The sequence below is a fragment of the Spea bombifrons genome, chromosome 1 (genome assembly GCF_027358695.1).
Source record: "Spea bombifrons isolate aSpeBom1 chromosome 1, aSpeBom1.2.pri, whole genome shotgun sequence".
Taxonomy (NCBI): domain Eukaryota; kingdom Metazoa; phylum Chordata; class Amphibia; order Anura; family Pelobatidae; genus Spea; species Spea bombifrons.
The window spans coordinates 142,067,784-142,087,143 of NC_071087.1; the positions used below are offsets into that span (position 1 = coordinate 142,067,784).

Sequence of the window (19,360 nt, forward strand, 5' to 3'; positions counted from 1 at the left end):
TAGATTAAATATATATTATAATTTCAGAAAGGAAAAGAAGTGTATCATCTCTCACACAAAGTGGACTGCTCTGTACATTTAAAAATGGTAGACAGACCAAAACCTAGTGCAAAAAATAAAATCAGAAGCATATAAAATATTTTTGATATCTCCTCTTAACATTAATTGCTAGGGATACCTCTTCGAATGCTTCTCCGTAGCTTGTTACACAGTTCAATACGTGGGTTTTCTGTGTTTTCCTCCATGGGTCCTGGACTTTGGTCTGGTGATGACAATCCTTTACTAAGATCCAAAGGTACTTTATTGGTTGTGGGTGGTGGAGAAGTTGCAGGACTGAAAATCGAAGAAGGGCTGCTAGCGCTGGAAGAGGTGGATAAATCCAGAGCCCCAATCCTAGAGTTTAATGGGGAGTTGAGTGAAAGTTTTCTAGCTCTAACAGGTGATGATGTCCTTGAGAGTGACAGTGGTGGAGGAGAAGAGAACTTCCGACACAGGTGTGGTGACTTCCCATCACTCTGGTTTTGATTGGAAGCAAAGAACAGTTCTAAGGATCTAAGGATAAAATGCGTAAGACAAGTTGAGAAAATATTCTATTATTTCTATAGGTATCATACACTGCTGCAAACAGTTAAATGTCAAACCCATTACCATAACTAACAAGTTGTCCCTCTTATTGGCTAGTAGTATATGGTACGTATGTATGTATGTATGGTACTTCTCAATGGAATCCTATGCTACGTTTGATCTCTCATTCAAATATTTTAATTGGCAATTAAAACAAAATACTGCATCCATTTAAATTTAAATAAGTGTGCATGTTGGAGAAATTATATAACAAGATGGATGTAAAGGATAGGTACATTGTTTCTTTATAAATCATTCAAATAATAATGAAAATAATTAGCAAGCACATAGGAAATAAACGTATTATTGTACATAACAAATGAAACGCTAGAAGTCCAGGTCAAAGTTGTGATAAGATGGAGCGCTCTTATTCAAGATAGTTGCCATTGACCTCAAATCATCAATCAACTACAATGCCCTGCTGAAAGAAATCATGCAAACTACATTACTACTTATTCACGTCTTCAGATCAAGGGTGGAAAAAACACGTACCTGACAGGAATAGAAGTGAAAGGTCTCTTGTAAATATTAGATAGCTTTTCCAGTACGACAAACGCATTGGTGAATATCCGGTATGTGTGCAGGAAGGTGTTCAGAAAATCAATGCTGAGGAAGCGCAGGTCAGTGAGTCTCTCCAAAAGGCGCTCCACACTTGCATAGCGGATCTGGGGGACTTTACACGAATTTAGGGTTTTGCTGAAGAAAATGTCAACATCATCCCTATGAAGTCTGGCATCCGATCTACAACGCACACAGGAAAGGTAAAACGTGTTATACAGTGACATGAAGGCAGTATTTACTTTATAATGCATTTAGGGGAGTTCTTGTTTTATTAATTATGCATTTTAAAAGGGGCAGTCCTGGCTGTGTTGGCCCTTCATAATGCATAGTAAATATAGTGACACAAGAGTTTCCATTGTATCTACAGCTCTTATCTACAACGGTTATTAAATCAACCCAATATTATTTCATTTTATAAAATATATATACTTGGAAATTTTAAGACGCAACACGACAAACTGAAAACTCAACACAAAAATCAAACTTGGTATTTTTTTTAATGATACTCTTATATATTGCTGAAAACTGGTATGGTTACATGTGCAGAATATTGCTATGTTTAAATATGTCTGAACAAGTAACATCTTCACTGTCCTGTTCCCAGCAGGTCAGATTCCAATCTGCAGACTGGGATTGTAAAATGAACCAGTATATATATATATATATATATATATATACACACAAACAAATTCATGGAAAACAAGGACATTTCTAGCTGTGCAACACAATTACAAAAGGGGTTTTTAATAAACAATTAGCCTTTTAAGCTTAAATTTGGATTAGCGAACACAACGTGCCATTGGAACACAGGAGTGATGGGAGTGATAAAGACCCTCTGTACGCCTATGAAGATATTCCATTAAAATCAGCTGTTTCCAGCTGCAATAGTCATTTACAACATTAGCACCATCTGCCCTGTATTTCTGATCCATTTCATGTTATTTTAATGAACAAAAATGTTTTTTCTCCAAAAATGAGAAATATCTAAGTGCCCAAACATCCGAATGGTAATATACAATAATATATAAAGCACTTTGCAGGTGACGTAAATTTCATTTCCTGCTCTTTCTTGTAGCAGGAACACAAGTTACAAAAGGGCAACCGAGTCCTCAAGGATAAACTTTACATCCATCACTGCTACCATCATTTTCCTTACATTTATGTATTACAGGTCAACAATTTCTTTAGTTCTATTTTAATATTCTCTGCAGTGGGTAGAACAAAGGATATTGTGAACAAATGATTGTTATGTGGCAGCACTTAGATGACTCTAATGTGGGTAAGAGGAAACAAACATCATTTAAAGGATGTTCGGGTTTATGGATAAAAATGTGATTCTGCTGCAAAGTGACCATAAAGTGACTAATGACCATAAAAACTAGGACAATTCTTGTTGGCTAGATCATTGCATTGGTTGCTATGGTAACAAGACCATTTTGCTAATTTTTGCACCATAATCACATATTGTTGTGGAATTAACTGCAGGTGGTACCAACACAGCATGTCTCAACTACTATACAAATACAAGTGAATGATATCCACCACAATGAAAAAATACCCTCAAGTAATACACAAATATAAAGTGCTCCGGAGGTTTTAAAGACACCACAAGTCAAACTGTAAGTTGGCTTATTATTTGCAGTCTTATGATGTAACATTGAGTGTGGGACAGATACACAATCCTGTATAAAGTAACAGATTTTTTTCAGTTTCAATTTACCTGATCATGTGGGGGACAGTGACTTTGGAGTTTTCCTCAAATACATTGTTCATCAGCCCATTGCATCTTATATTTTCTATACACTACAGAGGAAAATGGAAAGAGAAATACAAGGTACAACATTGAACAACTAGAACATCTAGTTCTTAATCTGTCCTTATCTGCCCAATAACATGGTCTACCTCATAGCAAAACTGTCTTCTCTATTACTCCTTAAACAAAGACTGGGTTTTTATCACTTAAAGACAATACGATACAGTTAAACCCTCGCTACTCCCATGTATTCCCCATTCATTACATGCTGCCTACAGATTATTTTATTATTTACAATGCCGTTGTTTTTATTCATTTCATTCTCTGTTCATATCTCTCTGTCGGTTCTTACATTGGTTGCCCGTGTACGCTCTTCACAGGATGACTGTGCTGGGATGAGCTCTCAAACACACGCGTGTGGGGCAATTAACGGAGTGAATAAACAGAGGAATATTTACTTACAGGTATGTTATTTCAGAGCATTTGTGATCTTTATTACTAGTAATTTTTAAAATATTGTGGTTTCCTTATGTCACCCCTTTGTGACCTGATTGGTTTTTTTTACATTTTGTACACTTAGTAATAATGGCTGTTTTAGTGACAATTAGTGACAATGACTGTAAAAGTGAGCAGCCAGAATGAAAGCTGCTGATGAGGTGAGGGGTTAGGGGAGTGAGTGAGTGAGTGAGTGAGAAAGTAAGGGAGGTGAATGTATGAGAGTGTATGTATTAGGAGGGGGAGGAGGTGAATCTGTAATTTGGAAAATGCACCTCATTTCACTAATATTCCAATCTTTGTCTTTGATGGTAAACTATAATTAAGTATGTACATTTAATAGTAACAACAAAATGAGTTGTGACCGGGGCATTTGTAGGTATAGAGTATGTGAAAATTACTTATATATGGTCAAAAATGGGAAAAGAATAACAGAATGTGAGGTGGGGCTACCAATAAGTGTCCTCCAAAAAGGGTGCTTTGTACAGGTGCCAAGAATGCATTATGGGGTATCCAGCTCTGGATATGTTAACGAACCAGGCAGCTGTCGATGTATCACCAATAATAACACTCCGTGATATGGCAATGAGAAATGATGTGTAGGTTAATGGAGATACAAGTATTAAGGTGCAGTGACCCTACTACCTGGCTGATATCACTGGTCCAAGCAGCCTTTTCTTGACGTGAAGGAGCCAAAAGTACCACTGTGAATGGTGTAGAATCTACAGGTTCCACCACAATTTTAAAATCCAGGTGTCCAAAGACATATCCGGTGCCCTTTGCTAATGTAACAAATAAATAATTGCAATCAGTGCAAAAGCCAACAATCAGTATAAAAGGCATTGTGTGATAAGTGCAAAAAAGAAAATTAAATAGACATGTACATGCTTACATTGAATTATAAAGAATATTTATTGAGTCAGACTGTGAAAATATGGATTTCCATAGCCTATGAACAAGTTGGGAAGAGTCATGTTTTCAGAATGCCATTACTTGAACACAGGTTACACTGTAATTAGCATTGCTGACAGACCTGCATGGTAATTCTGAGACAATTCTAGATAGTTGCGCTAGATTAGTACATAGGTAACAGCCTTTAAGAGATCCAGCACAGCACACGCCATACAATGCTATACAAGACTTTTGACTTCCAGAATTACCAAAAAAATATTTGCCAACTTTATATAGAACAATATTAATGATCCATTAAAATTTGACTTCAATTCTTCAAAATGTCAAATTGTGTGATGTTTCTTGTATTATGTGCACAACATGGGTGCCTAAAGTAAAGTGGCTCCTGCTGTTTACTTAATGAACTAGCATTGACAAATTTGGTGTCAGGAGTCTCTTTCAAAGAATCCACAAACCACAATCCACAATCCGTAGACAAAGATCAGATAGTGAGCTCCCGACAAAACAATGGAGAACAAAACCCAAGGTACTTGTATTTCATACGTATTCTGCCCATTGTTAATATAACAGTATGTCCCATTCCTAAGATACATAAGCAATTTTAATACTCAAGAAGTCTTAAGGAGTACGGTATGTTTTACCTTTTTGGCGTGTCAGCATTCACAGGGCAACACGTAGAGTCACATAAGAAGTCCATTTTCTCAGAAAGAAGTAACATTGTGAACTTAAAAGCTCGTGTGACTCTGCATCTCATTTTGCTGCCCAGAGATGTCTATGGTAACAGCACAGATGGAATGGCTAGGTACCACACCATACTGAATGTTTTCCTTATGCATCCATCTTAATTAAGCTATACAAATATAGATCACGTTACTGTTTTTGGCGCAACACCCTCTGGTCATTTTTTTTTCCAGGTTTTGGGGATTTTCTATTTCTTGGAATTTTTCTACAGTTTTTTTTATGCAATCCAATAATCTAAAAAGCAATTATATAATAAAAATAACAATGTAATAGTATAATAGAAATAGTTACTTACAATCATCATCACTCACATCCGGTTCTTCTATCAATGTACATTGGATCAAAGACAGAACGCCACCTGTCTATAAATATAAAATATTGTGTTTTTATATAAAACATTAATGGCGTGTTTGGATATGATTTTTTGTGGAGGTGGTAGCATGCTCTTTGTATACATTTAATGAATTATCTCTGTTGGTTGTTAACGATGCCACATCTGTCTACCACCACAGTAACCATTATGTCTGCAGTATGTATGTTGTTGGAGATGACAAATTACCACTGTTAGAGTCACTGTTGGCAGATGGTTGGTCTTAGCTTAAAGATGCACAACGCAAATATTGCAGAATGGCCAGGAATTATGTGTACCTTTCCCTAAAACAGGTGGTTTAAACAACTTTTAACTTTCTATGCTAAACCAGAGATAAACCAAAAAACGTGGCCTATTCTGGCCCTCAAGGACTGGAGTTGGGCACCATTAGTTGCAGGGTTTTTTTAGTTTTTAGTTGCAGATCATTTTCATGTTTAATGACAAATAAATGCATGACAGTTTTGTAGATGGGTTCTGTTTAAGTATAAAAAAATGCACTTGCTATAAAGAGATTTTATTTGGTTCTCTAGCCAAAGCAAAAAGAAGAATTTAGAAGATACAGCTGGCAATTTTTAGAGCAATATGCCCAGTGCACAATGCCAAAATGTGAAAACCCATAAAATAAAAAATGTGATCCAGTCAGGGTGTAATTACCATCCTTGTTACCTTATAAGTAGAAGGCAAATAAAACACACAAACATGTAATATATCTTGCAGTATCAGCTAAAATCCTCAAACCAGAGAAACCCAAGGCCTTTCCCCTACCAGCTACCCTCTGTTTGAGGGATCTCATCAGCTGCCACATGTGGGCAATGCTTACTGTTGGCTATGCTGAGATAATGCTTCCACAAATGGCATTGAATCCTACGCTAAAGGCAGCGAAGGAAACGTTTCACAATGTTAACGTGTAAATGCTTTAAAACAGGATCACAACTGGTGTGCAGACATTGGGAAAGCCTCTCAGCCCAATGAGCTTACATTTATATGAACAGAGAAAGGACCTCTTATAGATACGAAAATGATATGGTAAGAGTATTGCATAAAGATATATTTTATTGCAAATTTCATATAAATCATTTGTGCCTCTTACCTTAAGCAAATGGAGTTTCCCCCCTGAGCTCCTTGTGCATATTAAAAAGTGCTTGGTAAATAAAAAGCATTGTCTTTCTCCTTCTCTTTTTAAAGACAAAGGTCCTAGGCGAACTTTACTAAGCTTCCCTCTTTCCACCGAAGGGACCTGAATGAGAGTACCTGGAGAAAAGACATTTCATATCTGCTTTAAGAACGGTTAAAACCATTACTGTAGCCCAACAGCATCCAAATGCAAACAAAAACCATCAATCTCACTCCGCATCTACATTATCCATCATGTGAACTGTAATAAGATGGCTGTGTGGACATTTTCAATATTCGTGGCGTTGCTTTTGAAAATGTATGGGGGGGGTCTGCAGAATCTCACCATATGCATTTAACCCTTCCCTTGCACTCCCAGCCTATTTGTGTATAGATGTGTTTGACCGTATATACAGAATGTGTCTCTGCACATGATACACTTATACCAGTCAGTCCCAGAGTTTGCTCAGTGAATGCTGTGGACCACGTCTATTAAGACCCCCCTGTGAGAATGCATGGCAAGCTCTCCCATCTACTTTAAACAGCCAATCGGTGGCAAAAATACCAGGTCATTGATGAGGATGGCAGCTGCAGCAGGGGGGCTGCAACTTCTAGGTCACTTTTGTTTTGAAGAATGCATAGTAAAGCAGACACAGAGAACTTCTTTTGTACTTCTTTAATGGGGACGCCAGGGACATCAGACTGTCTCTTTAATGCTAGACTGTATCAATCCACCAACTAAACACCTACTAAACCACAGTAACTTGTCTACAGAAAGATGAAGATCTTTTGATCCTACTGAATTTACACATTTTAGGAACAAAACATTACCACTTTGTGCGGCTAGTCCATTTTCTGTAAAAATGAAACTCATTTTGTTAAATCTGGTTAGATTACTTACCTTGGCGTACGAACGTTTGGCTAGTGTCTAGTAATATATCACATCCTTCAACTATCATCCTTTCAATAGAAAGGTTTTTTCTTATGTTTTCTGTGTCGCTGACTTCATCATGCATTACTCTGCGGAATGATATGACAAACAAAACATTAGATTTTTCCATGAACTATAAAAAAACACCTTTGTACGGTTTAGAAAGTATTTTTTACAGAGCTCTTTACCTTGACAGTCAAAATAAAAAAATGTATTCAGAACATAAATGCAACACGAACAATACACAAAAGGGAGGGTTGGCTTTGGTGGGAGCACCAACTCCATGTTCATTAGTGCACCGAGTATTGCCTGTTCCAGCCAAACAATACTATTATAGAAGGTGTTAAACTTTTACTATAGTCTGCCTCAAGTCTAGAAAAACCTTATAGAGCAACTCGGGGTTTAACCCTTGCACTTAATGCTTAAGGACACTATACTGCTAACAGCGTCCTGAATAAATCAAACAGTCAGTTTGTTTCTCATTTTTGTTAAAGGGACCTATGCTTGCACCATTATCATGAACCTGTTTTGTCCAGAAATACCTTAATGTTACAGCTATACGATTAAAGGGCTAAACACACATATAGAAACTTTTTTAGAAAGTGAGGGAATTGTTAATGGCAAAGCAGAATTATTTGGCAAAAAGACTAGCGGAGGTATTTCTTCCACTGTTTCTTAATCTAGATATGTAATTGTTAAGGCGTTTCATGGTTGGCGTCTTCTGTTCATAAAGGTTGTTCTCCGTTATACAGTGCACTGCTCTTTGGCCGAGATGTCAGCATCCAAGTTAGGTGATGAATTTAAAAGGTATTTGCTAATGCCAAGGACACACTATCATGGTGGATAAAGATGCAGTAACTCTTTAGTTATTATCTGGTCACTCTGATTAATTGTCAACATACTAATTCCAGATTAATTCCGTTTAATTATGTAAGCTCAGATAGATTTCTTTTTGATTGTTTAAATAATTATGTGACCGATCAGTACTGTTGGACATTTCCTCAAACAAGGCACAGTTAAAATACCAATGTATTCCCTTGTGATATCCGTTCTGGATAACTGCAATTCCCTTCTAACTGCCCCACCCCTCCTGCCAATCATCTAATCCATCCAGAACACCTCTGCCACACTAATTTTCTTATTCCGTCACTATTCACCTCCTGCCTCAAGGTATCAATCTCTTCCCTGACTCCCTATATCCTCCAGAATGAAACCCATGATCCTTATTTTCAAAGTCCGTAATAACACTAGTGTCTCCTTCTCCTCTTCTTCAACCGCCATATACTCTTCTAAGCGTGGTCTTCAAGCGTTATCACTCAATCCCACTCAAATATCCACGATTTTATCCATGCTGGACCCATTCTCTGGAATTCCCTACCCAGTCACACTCTCCTCTACTAACTTTAAACTTTATCTATTCAGGGAAGCTTTCAATCTATCCTTCTGATACCCCCTAAAATATGACAATAAACCATCGGTCCTCCCTACCTCCCTGAGATCTCCACATCTCCACAATCAATTTAACCTGACCCATGCAGCCCCTCATCTTTTGACTGATCCTCATACGTGGGAACTTCTGGCCTCCAACCATAACATCATAAAAAAGGCTTCTTAAAGATTTCTGTAATGTTTTTATGTGATCACACCCTGCAGGTCTTGGAGCGCCCAAGGCTTCTTTGTACAGATGTGGAGCCTAAAACTGGCCCCAAATGCCATCTGTAACATTTTACAAAGCAAAGCACTACTAACAATACTAACAACTAATAATGATATTGGAGTACTGCTAATTACTTGGCCCTAGACTCTTTAACATAAGATAACAAAATGTGTTCTTCTGCTATCTGCGCTTTGGCAAACATGTTTACTTCAACGTCATGGCTGAATTCCAGATCTGGAAAAACATTAGACGTAAACAATTTACAGTTATATTAGATAGTACCGGATAGTATAAACAACATCAAACTGGTTCTATTACATACTAAGACTGGGCTTGGCAGCAATACAGCAGTGAATGAACTACAACTCCCATGATGCATTGGAGTAGGGGATGCAAAATTGGAGCTGTTGCTAAGTTACAACCCCCACGATCTTCAGCCATCATGGTGATCTTCAGCAACTTCTAACCAGAGCCTAGATAAGAACCATGCAAGTTACATCTCCATGAACCTTGGATGGAGATAGATAGATAGATAGATAGATAGATAGATAGATAGATAGATAGATAGATAGATAGATAAAAATATATATGAGGTTATATGGCTCATCTCAGTATATAGTCACCAGACTTTACGATATTTTATGGCTTATTTTGACACATCTCGTGTGCCAATACACGGAAATGAAAGGCTTGTGTTCTTGGCTATGACATTCGGTTTAGTGTATTCCTCTGATAATGTATTCCCTACAATCTCATTTATGTTTAATATTCCGAGCAGCATCTAAACAAGAAGTGGGATAACCAGTTTAATCCTTTAATCTCTATATCAGGAGGACGCTTTCTATTCATTAAATACAGCACATCACTGAGCTAAGTGGGAAAGAGAGGCAAAAAAACAATTTCAAAGCAGTAACGGTAACCCATTAAATTAATCTATTGAGAACCAGGGAACGTATGCAATGCATCGAGAACATGTCCCAGGTGAAATAACAGGACTGGCAGGGTAGTGGTGAAGCCAATGCGTCTAGATTTATTTGTGTTAATCGTAATCCGAAAGCTTGAAGCATCTTCAATGCTGGTATCTTACTCATGGTTCATCTATTTTTTTAAGCATATTTTCTGTTTCATATGAAGCTTTTATTAAAGAAAAAAGTAAAGGTTGGGACAATAGGGGTTGCAGTTGATGCATGGCACATATGTAAGTATGTTTATGTGTGTATGTTAGTATGAGTGTGTATGTTAGGGTGTGTGTGTGTGTTAGGGTGTGTGTGAAAGAGGATAAGCAAGTGTAAAAAAAGTTTTTAAACATGGGTATATGTGTGAATGTGTGTGAGAATGTATATGTGTATGTGTGATTGTGTATACTGTGTTAGTGGAGTGTAAGGGGAGGAATAACTAAACAGTAGGGGAGCAATACCCTGCTAAATAACCATGTTGCTATATTTCAGAACGTTTATAAAGCCTTTTTAATATGTGTGTTCATCATCTGTACTTAACGTTTCAGAACTTGTACTGAACTCATTAAGTGTTGGAAGTGTGATATGTGAGTCCTGCGATGTGAAAGGCATTATCAGGAACTGGTGAATGGTTTATTTTACCACAAAAAGAATATCGTTCTTGTCCTACTGAGTAACGTAAAGTTACATTTTTACTTGAGGTAAGAAACAGGATGAGATCCCACGAGGGCCATCATTACGCTCTAGTACGAGTCCAGTGCATTGTGTTTACATGCGAGATGAGCAACGCGTACAGTAAATGTGATGCATTTATCGTTGCCATGGGCACCAGAAGGAAAAATCCTCAACTAATAATGATCATTCAGTTGGAAACTGTATGAAAAAAAAAGCGGCTTGTGGTCAAAATTAGATGTGGTTTAACACTTTCCCTTCTAGGTTAAGCAAACATATTTAATCATAAGCTATCTTGCATACACACTATTTAAATGGTATTGTATGCAAAGTAACCTATGATTAGGTACCCCGTGTTGAGTACGAAACGCGTTGGGCAGACTTGGTATCTAGCTTTCGCTTTTCTATGATTTTGTTACTGCCAAGGAATGTTTTTGTATTTAAAATGTGGATTTTTTTATTGTTGAAGTTTATGGGTCCGTCGCAGGTGAATTCTTTACTGCTTTCGTTCGTCCAAGCTCCGCATATCTACATGCTGTTACCGTAAGGATTTTCCTTTATTATCTCTGTGAAGCAAACTCCCTGGTTTGTGTACACGAGCGTCCATTCATCTTCCAGGGCAGAGCAATGCTTTTGAAGGGGCGTTATGGGCTTTGCAGAGCAGGAGAACGGGGAGATATTGCCGGGTCTGACGGCACGCACATTAGCTTACCTCGACAGCTCTTCCAGTTTCGACTGTGCGAACTCTAAGCTTTTTCTCTCGACGTGCTCATGAGGCGTGTGGGCCAGGAGTTCATGGAGCGTTATGATGTACCGAGGTATCTTAAGAAAACAAAAACATATATATATATATTCATGTTTCAGGAGGGCTCCCAAAATAAACACTTCAAATGGCATTTATAAACTACGCACTGGGAGACTTTCCTAACTTTTCTGCTTTCTAGAACTGTCAATCTAACTATAACTTTTCTGCTTTCTAGAACTGTCAATCTAACTATTTCCGTGTATTATTGAGCTAAATTAGTTAGTTGGAAACCTAGCTAAATTAAACCATTCGACACAGTCTGTTACGGATACATTTTTGTGCCTTATATGCTTTTTAAGTGGTAATTTTTTGTGTTGTGCATAGGGTTGATCACCCCTCCTGTCACACTGTTTCCTCATTAATGGCGTCCAGAGACAGCTTTAGATTGTATGAGCGTCTCATTTGGGTTAGAATGCAGTCGCAGTGATTCTGCTCCTTGGTAAGCAATGTAGCCATGAAAAATTAGACAGGACTCGCCAAACTTTAACATAGTGGTGGGATAAGTAATATATGGCCATATACTGTGACGGAATCACCAATATTTATGCCTCAGATATTTTTTTAATGGTTCTCGCTGGGTGTGTGCGCTGAATTCTTGCTTTGTTTTGCACCCTTACAGATACAAACTTAGATTTAGTGCTGGTATGGCAACAGAGGTACATCATGGACATCATACTGACCCAAGTGATTTTGTTTTAGAAAATTAGCCCGTCCTGTTTCTTTGCCATCACATGACAGGAAGCTTTGGTAGAATCATTTATTATGATGTATAAAATGAATAGCATTTGTATCACTTGGGCGCCCCAATCTTGTTATGCTTTAAAAGTAGGAATATGAAAATCTACCTCATTTGTATTCAGCTAGAAAAGACGCTCACTTAATCATAATTGCGATGTTCCAGCTTTGGCATGTGTTTGTTCCCCATTATATTTTATTATAGTCTTGGGTATTATTTCCTTTTAAAGCTAACGCTGATTTCAGTGAAGGAATGCATTGCTCTAATCCTCTATTAATGATTTCTATGATAATTCATTCATGCACAATTGTGTGATGGCACTTGGCATCGCTTACAGCACCGCATTCCCAAATCCTCACCATTTGTAAGTAACCGTGTATTAACTTTTTAGCTGCGTCATGTAGTATCTTCCTAAAAGAGAGTTACTGAGCAGCTGAATGAGAGATGTGGAGGACATAACATAAAAAAAATAAATGTTCAGGCTTAACATACAAAGAAAAACCTCTTAAGGCAAGTGGGAGATTAATATACTTTAACGAAAAACATGCCGTCAATCAAGGAGGAAAATGAGGCCTGCTACCAAAAATATGTGAAATAATGGGGTACGTGTTACAAAAGAAATTCTAGTGAAAAGGTGCTAAACGCAAAGCAATCAGCGCAGAATGCTCCACTGGTTGCTATAGAGACTGCCTTCCTTTTACAACTTAGCACCAGAATTTCTCCTTGTACATACTCCCATTATGAAGGATCCCATACAACCTGCAAAAGGAGGGTTTATGAACAAGTTAAAATATCCAGAGGGGAATCATCATTCTTTTTGCACAATCCTGCCATCGTGTTATCAGCTGTTATTAGATAATTCTATTTGGTCTCGTACAATATGTTCTGAAGACAGCCAGTATTACCATGGTAACGTTTATCAGTTTGCCCAAAGACAGACAATTATACAGGGTCGGGTCTCTTTGTGTAGAAGACACGCATTTATCTGCTCAGCATGACAACTGGCATTACCAAACAATTAAACCGCTAGGGTGAATGTACAGGAAGAAAATATAAATGTCTGTTAATAATCGGTTTCGCAGCTGCTAATTCCCATAGCACTTAACACAGAGCACCTAACTCCAAGAAAAGTCAACCGTTCAGCTGGTCTTATACCTCAAAAAGCTTGGATGAATTGTTAAACTATCTGAAAGTAATGGAAGACGCTTAATCATATCTCATATTACAGAGGTACGTTTCTGTAATAGGGGGTGCAGTCAGTGGAGTGGCTAATGACGGGCTTTGCATGTGATTTTTTTTAGCAAGTTTTGTAGAAGAAGAGTAAGATGTTCTATTTTTACAGTTTAGGGCTGTGGAACTGCTTAGACTCAGCACAATCGGGGACAGATGGAAAAGTGTCCATAGGAGGGACTGTCCCTCCTTGAGAGAGACACTTGGGATGTATGTTTGCAACACCGAAACATATCCATATAAAAGTCTGATTTGCTATCTTGTCCCGTATCTTGGATCACCCACCAAGTGACTTAGGTCACTGCCTAGGACATGTATGGAAGCAGACTCAGCCCGCAATAAGTTTAAGTTCACGATTGTGTGCTTGTTTAAGCTGGGCCCACATCACATTTTAATACTGTAAATCCAGATTATTATGGGCACTACTTGTGCTGCTTATATAATGAAATATATATTAACAGTAGTCAATATACATTCATTCTAATGTCAATAAGGTGAGTAGTATTCAGCCTACGACCCACTGGCATATTACATTTTTTGGACTACACTTCAAGTGTGGCGATGGCAAGATCCACTACTGATAATATATAACATTTTGTTATTACACACTGTGGCAAGAGAGACCATTATCACACACATAGTTACAAATATTAGACTTCCCTGCCTGACCCCTACCACGGCACTTTCAGGGACGCTACAGAGGGCACGAAACCTTTTCATTTCTATTGCTTACAACGAGCAGGCTAGTAACAATATCTCGACAGATAAAATTCCTTGCCTTGCGAGGGCCTACAATAATTGCTCTCGGATACATAATTTAGTCTATGACAGTTTAAAGGTGATTATACAAAGAGACAGAACTGTACCTGGAACATAGGATAGGTCAAAAACGTCTCCAGCATCCTCCCTTCACAAGCCGGGTTTGCTTCGTACTGCTTGAGTAGTTTGTCAAAATCTCGGTTTTGCTTACAGTTTGCCAGCACTTGCAGACTATACTGATGGTTCCGAACAAATTCTTGGTAGATGTTCAGCATTGGTAGCAGAATATCAAACAAGTCCGCTGAATACAATAATGAGACAGGATTTTAATAGTGATTCATTTTTCTCGTAGCATAAGCCAACAGACTGACATATGCAGTTGCCCATTCTCTAACAAGCAGAAGGAGGATGACTGCTGAAAACATAACATTTAGAATTTGCAATAACTAAGCTTTTACACACAAACTATTCTTCTCTATACACCGCTGTTCAAAAGTTTGAGGTCACTTAGACATGTCATGGTGTTTTTACTTTTTCTGCATTAAAATAACACAAAGTTTATAAGAAAGACAGCGTAGAGGTTGCTGACGCATTGTAGCTGGAAACGGTTGAATTTTAACGGAATAGCTTCATGTACAGAGGCCCTTTATCACTCCCATCACTCCCGTGTTCCAATGGCACGTTGTGTTCACTAATCCACGTTTAACTTTAAAAGGCTAATCGATCATAAGACAACGTTTAGCAATTATGTTACAGCTAGAAATGTCCTTGTTCTCCAGTGTATATTTTTAGTTACCTGTAATTGAGGCTGTATCAATCCAACGACCAATTAAAAAGATATATATATATATATATATATATATATATATACACACAGACAGTATTTTAGTGCTATGTCAGGTGAAGGGCCATTTTCAAACTTTTCATTAAAATACCACACATTAAGCTATTCTTTAAAATAAGATCACCAACTGCAAAGAGCTTCTACTTAACACATATAACTCAAGTAATCATATTCTGTGATTGCTTCCAGAACACGCTGTATGAACACCCACAATGTAGATCTTCAGATTATTATCTAACGTTATAAAAAAACCTATTATTACTGCATTACCCACAATATGTGTAGCTCTTCCACCTACTCTGCTGGATTTAACCCTTTTGCAACTAAATGCAGCACTTAGAAACTAATACAGTTTCATACCCAATCCATTCCCAGACTTAATTCTTTACCAAAGTAACATTTTTCTGGGAATACTTTACTGTCGTATGGCACTAATGCGTGTTCTGATAGGTCATGCAATAGAAAAGTTATCCTTTAGAAGGCTTATTACAATGACAGATCTGCTAATTTTTATTTGCATAACGTGCTAGTGGGTGCAATAAGTGTTTTGTCTAAGTGGAAAAGTACCAAAATATAAACATGGCTGTAACAAACTAAATGTATTTAATTTCCTGTAATGGCCAGGGGGAGCTGGCCTGGGAAGAGAGGCGATCGCTTAACATTTCTAAAATAGGGGTAGTCAACTCGTGGAGGCGGAAGTGCATCGAGGTCACGCAAGCAGCAATAAGGAAAGGCTCCAGGAAAGGTAAGTGTGAGATGTGACTGATAGAGTGAGCATGTTTTAGTGTATGTCAGAGTGTGTTATAGTGAGTGTGCACATGTATAATAGTGAGTGTGTATGTTACTGGGGGGGCAAAGCGTCCAAATGTGCCTGTTCCTGCTCCCCCCCAAGCCTAAACGTGTCACCCTAACTTGTACACAGCACTTTATGTGAAGGAATGTATGTATATCTGTGTGAAGAATAATAAGCCACTTAAAATTGGAAAATTTATTTTCTGGCACATAGTAGAGGAGGTGGTTCTTGGAGTCCAAAACTATTCTGAAGTTGTAGAAGACAATATTTTTTTCCAGTGTTTAATAATTGGGACTATTTTGCTATAATTGCACTTGTTTATAATATAAATGCATATATATAATAATTTAGGAAACGATTGAGGTCTCGTGGATTAAAATCTATAGTGTCTCATTAACTGGTTCTGAAGACGTACTTCAAGTATCACAATTGGCCGATACAAAACTAATATTCTTATAGTAACTAATTATTAATAGACGGGGTTGATGATATATAATTTACACTTATTAAAAAGTAATGCATCCTAGACAAGGAATACTTCAAAATGTGGAGATCTAGAACATCAAAGAGCCTTGTATGCATCTCAGTAATTTATGTTATAACCTTTCCATTTGGACGGTTCACATTCTATTCATCCATAATTAATAGGGTTAACAAAAAGACATACGTACCTAAGATTAATGTAGGCCAATTAGTGATTCTTGCTTTCAATCCCTGGTGAAATATCTCATGAAGAAACATAATGGTTTCACTAAGAAAGACAAAATGTGATTAACAAAACACCAATATTTGTATTATAATCGACTAACTTATTTTTTTCAAAATCAAATAGAACTGCCTTCAGGAAACAGAAAACTCAAACACAATAACAATTTTCATTTTCAAATAATTACAAAAATAATCCATAATACATTTTAGCTCAATTATGGGTTTGGACATACTTCCCAAGGTCTGCAGCCATCACATCACAGAGATAGGAGATGCAACCTCCTCTCTACACAGGTGGTACACAGTGGGGTGAGGGGGTTCCAGAAACAGGCCAGGGGGCTATTTTTGCATTTAAATGAATCAGAACCACCTATATGCATTTGCTCCATTTCCCTGCCACCCAGCTACTTGCCTTGCCTATGATGAGTTCCATCAAACATACCCCAAGCTCAGCTGAGCGCATGCGCAGGCACTCGCCTCTAGGCTCACATGAACATATGTAGAGAAAGGCTTAGCAGCCAAAACTGGCACAGAGAACGTTGGGAGCAGCACGCGGCATTGTGTTAAGAACGCTTCTCCAAGTGGTTAGTGAAGGTTAGGTACGTATTCATGCTTGGTGAGGCTGTTTAGGGCAGCAGACTTCTTTTAAAGATTTTTTCATGTCAACAGTATCTCTAGAAAACTCAATACACACCTAAAGCGTATTATTTTTTTTTCTAAGAGATTCATCATCATTATGGGAAATTATTGTTATATTCCTTCTTGAAACTAGATTAGAGCTTCTAATAAACAAATACCATCCATATGAATCAAATCAGCTACAATAAATTCAATTTTTTTCTACCTGGTTTATTATTGCTGTAATTCATTTCTATATCCCAAGAAAGAAATGATGCCATATTGCAATATGTAAGGGAAGAAATACATACAGAGCTGTAAACACATATTCTAAAAGGCATAATAACCTCAGAAACCGGGTACACAATATATAACCCGTATGAATACTGTATGGATACGTAAAGGGGTTTCAACAGAGTATAAGTGGGGTGCACATTTCAAAGAAAGACATGTTATGGCAAGGTCATAGTCTTAAATGAAAGGGTCAGAATGCTTAAATACCGGTACATTGTGAAAAGTGTTTACTAAGAGGGTGATAGATCAGTGAAACTACCCTTCAATGGATGCAGATAATGCAATGAGGGAATTTAGGCATGCATAGGACAGGCATAAGACTATCCTGAAGATAAGGCGTGCGCATAAGGCTGGATAATGCTTACTCTACCCAACTCAACAAACAGGTTCGACCTGGACACGTAGCGGCAGTGGGATTGGGTGATGGTTTTTCTTTGCTATTGGACTAGGCGAAGAGTTTTATTTGCTAGGACTTTTTATCTTTTATTCTGCAAGTACATTTTATCTGTTTGAAGAAATATTTTCATTTTATTAAATAATTAGTTTCTCTTTTATGTCTTTTTGAAGGCACCAGTGAAGAAGATCCAACTTATTTAGTAAGTGCTTTTCAAGATATTTTTGTAAGAGTATTTATGCCCTATTTCATCATTTTTCCTGATTTCCTTGAACACATGCCAAGCAGAGTGTTATAGAGTGTTATAGTGTGTCATTATAAGGACAGTGACGTTCCTTCATTTATTTGATTGACCATTCATCTTTTCTGATGTTTTTGCATCCGCTGAAGTGCTTGCAGTATTTTGGTGCTTGTGCTCGTCCTTTGAAAGGACTTTCTGTTTTGTATGTGAGGTGGGGGTGAGTCCAGTTTGGGCAGGGGTTATAGCTTGGTTCTTGTTTGCTAAACCCCCGGCTGGCTTGCCCACTTTCATTATTTTTTTTAAGGGATGCCTTGAAATGATAGATGAGCTAACAAACTTTGTCCACAATAATGTCAAAGAAATGTTTATATATATGTGCCTGGATTTTTTTATTTCTTCATCCAATTCACATTGTTCCTAACAGTTGGGCAAAGTGACAGCCAAAAACCAAGACAATAATGAACAGTTCCTTTGGCTGTGACATTTCAGAGGAAATTTCCTATATAAAAGAACTTTATAAATCACACCTTCCCCAGTTAAAAGAGTTAAAACAGTTAACTAGGACTGTGGCAATAGCAAAGGTTGAGATTTGTTGTCACAGCCTTAAATACTGATGGCTCAGAGATTTTTTACACATAGAACAGTATTAGAGCTATAAATCCACCAGAACTTTCAGTTCATCCACTTATGGTCAGACTCTGTGGTGTACGGCACTTTAATAGATTCATATACATCATGTCATTCATAAGAATAAAGTAAACTATTTACCTGTTGAGGAAAATACTGCTTACATCATCGTGGCTGATAGGAGGCTTCTTAGAGCTAGCCGCCATTCTCAAAGGCCGCAGGAAGCAGTTGACCAAGATGTAGAGCTGATGGACATACTCTGCCTCAGCTTCAACCATGTTAAAGACAATTTGATTTCTCTTCCTCATGCTTTCTGCGTGTGGAGAACATATGTAATCTTGAACAATTGTCTTCCACTTTCTTCTGCACAGCCAACCACGCATAAAGCTCTGAACCTACAGGGAAACGCAATACTGGAAATGTAACTCTGAATTACAATGTGATAATGGCAGAATTCACTAATGTGAAATTCTATTTAAAGTACACAGAGGTCTATCCACAGAAGAGGGAGCTTGCAAACTCTGCA

General features: G+C 37.7%; 1 protein-coding gene across 1 annotated transcript in view; it reads right to left on the reverse strand.

The window, feature by feature from the left end:
* RASGRF2 (Ras protein specific guanine nucleotide releasing factor 2) overlaps positions 1-19,360 on the reverse strand; it is a 90,144-nt gene that overhangs the window by 25,473 nt on the left and 45,311 nt on the right. Inside the window, exons 6-16 of the mRNA XM_053475306.1 lie at positions 18,976-19,229; positions 16,624-16,703; positions 14,423-14,616; positions 11,498-11,607; positions 7,471-7,589; positions 6,547-6,707; positions 5,382-5,448; positions 4,079-4,215; positions 2,906-2,988; positions 1,117-1,365; positions 179-552 (exon numbers count right to left, since the gene is read on the reverse strand). Of these exons, the coding sequence (XP_053331281.1) occupies positions 179-552; positions 1,117-1,365; positions 2,906-2,988; positions 4,079-4,215; positions 5,382-5,448; positions 6,547-6,707; positions 7,471-7,589; positions 11,498-11,607; positions 14,423-14,616; positions 16,624-16,703; positions 18,976-19,229 (1,828 nt within the window). The remainder of the gene's footprint in view (positions 1-178; positions 553-1,116; positions 1,366-2,905; positions 2,989-4,078; positions 4,216-5,381; positions 5,449-6,546; positions 6,708-7,470; positions 7,590-11,497; positions 11,608-14,422; positions 14,617-16,623; positions 16,704-18,975; positions 19,230-19,360) is intronic.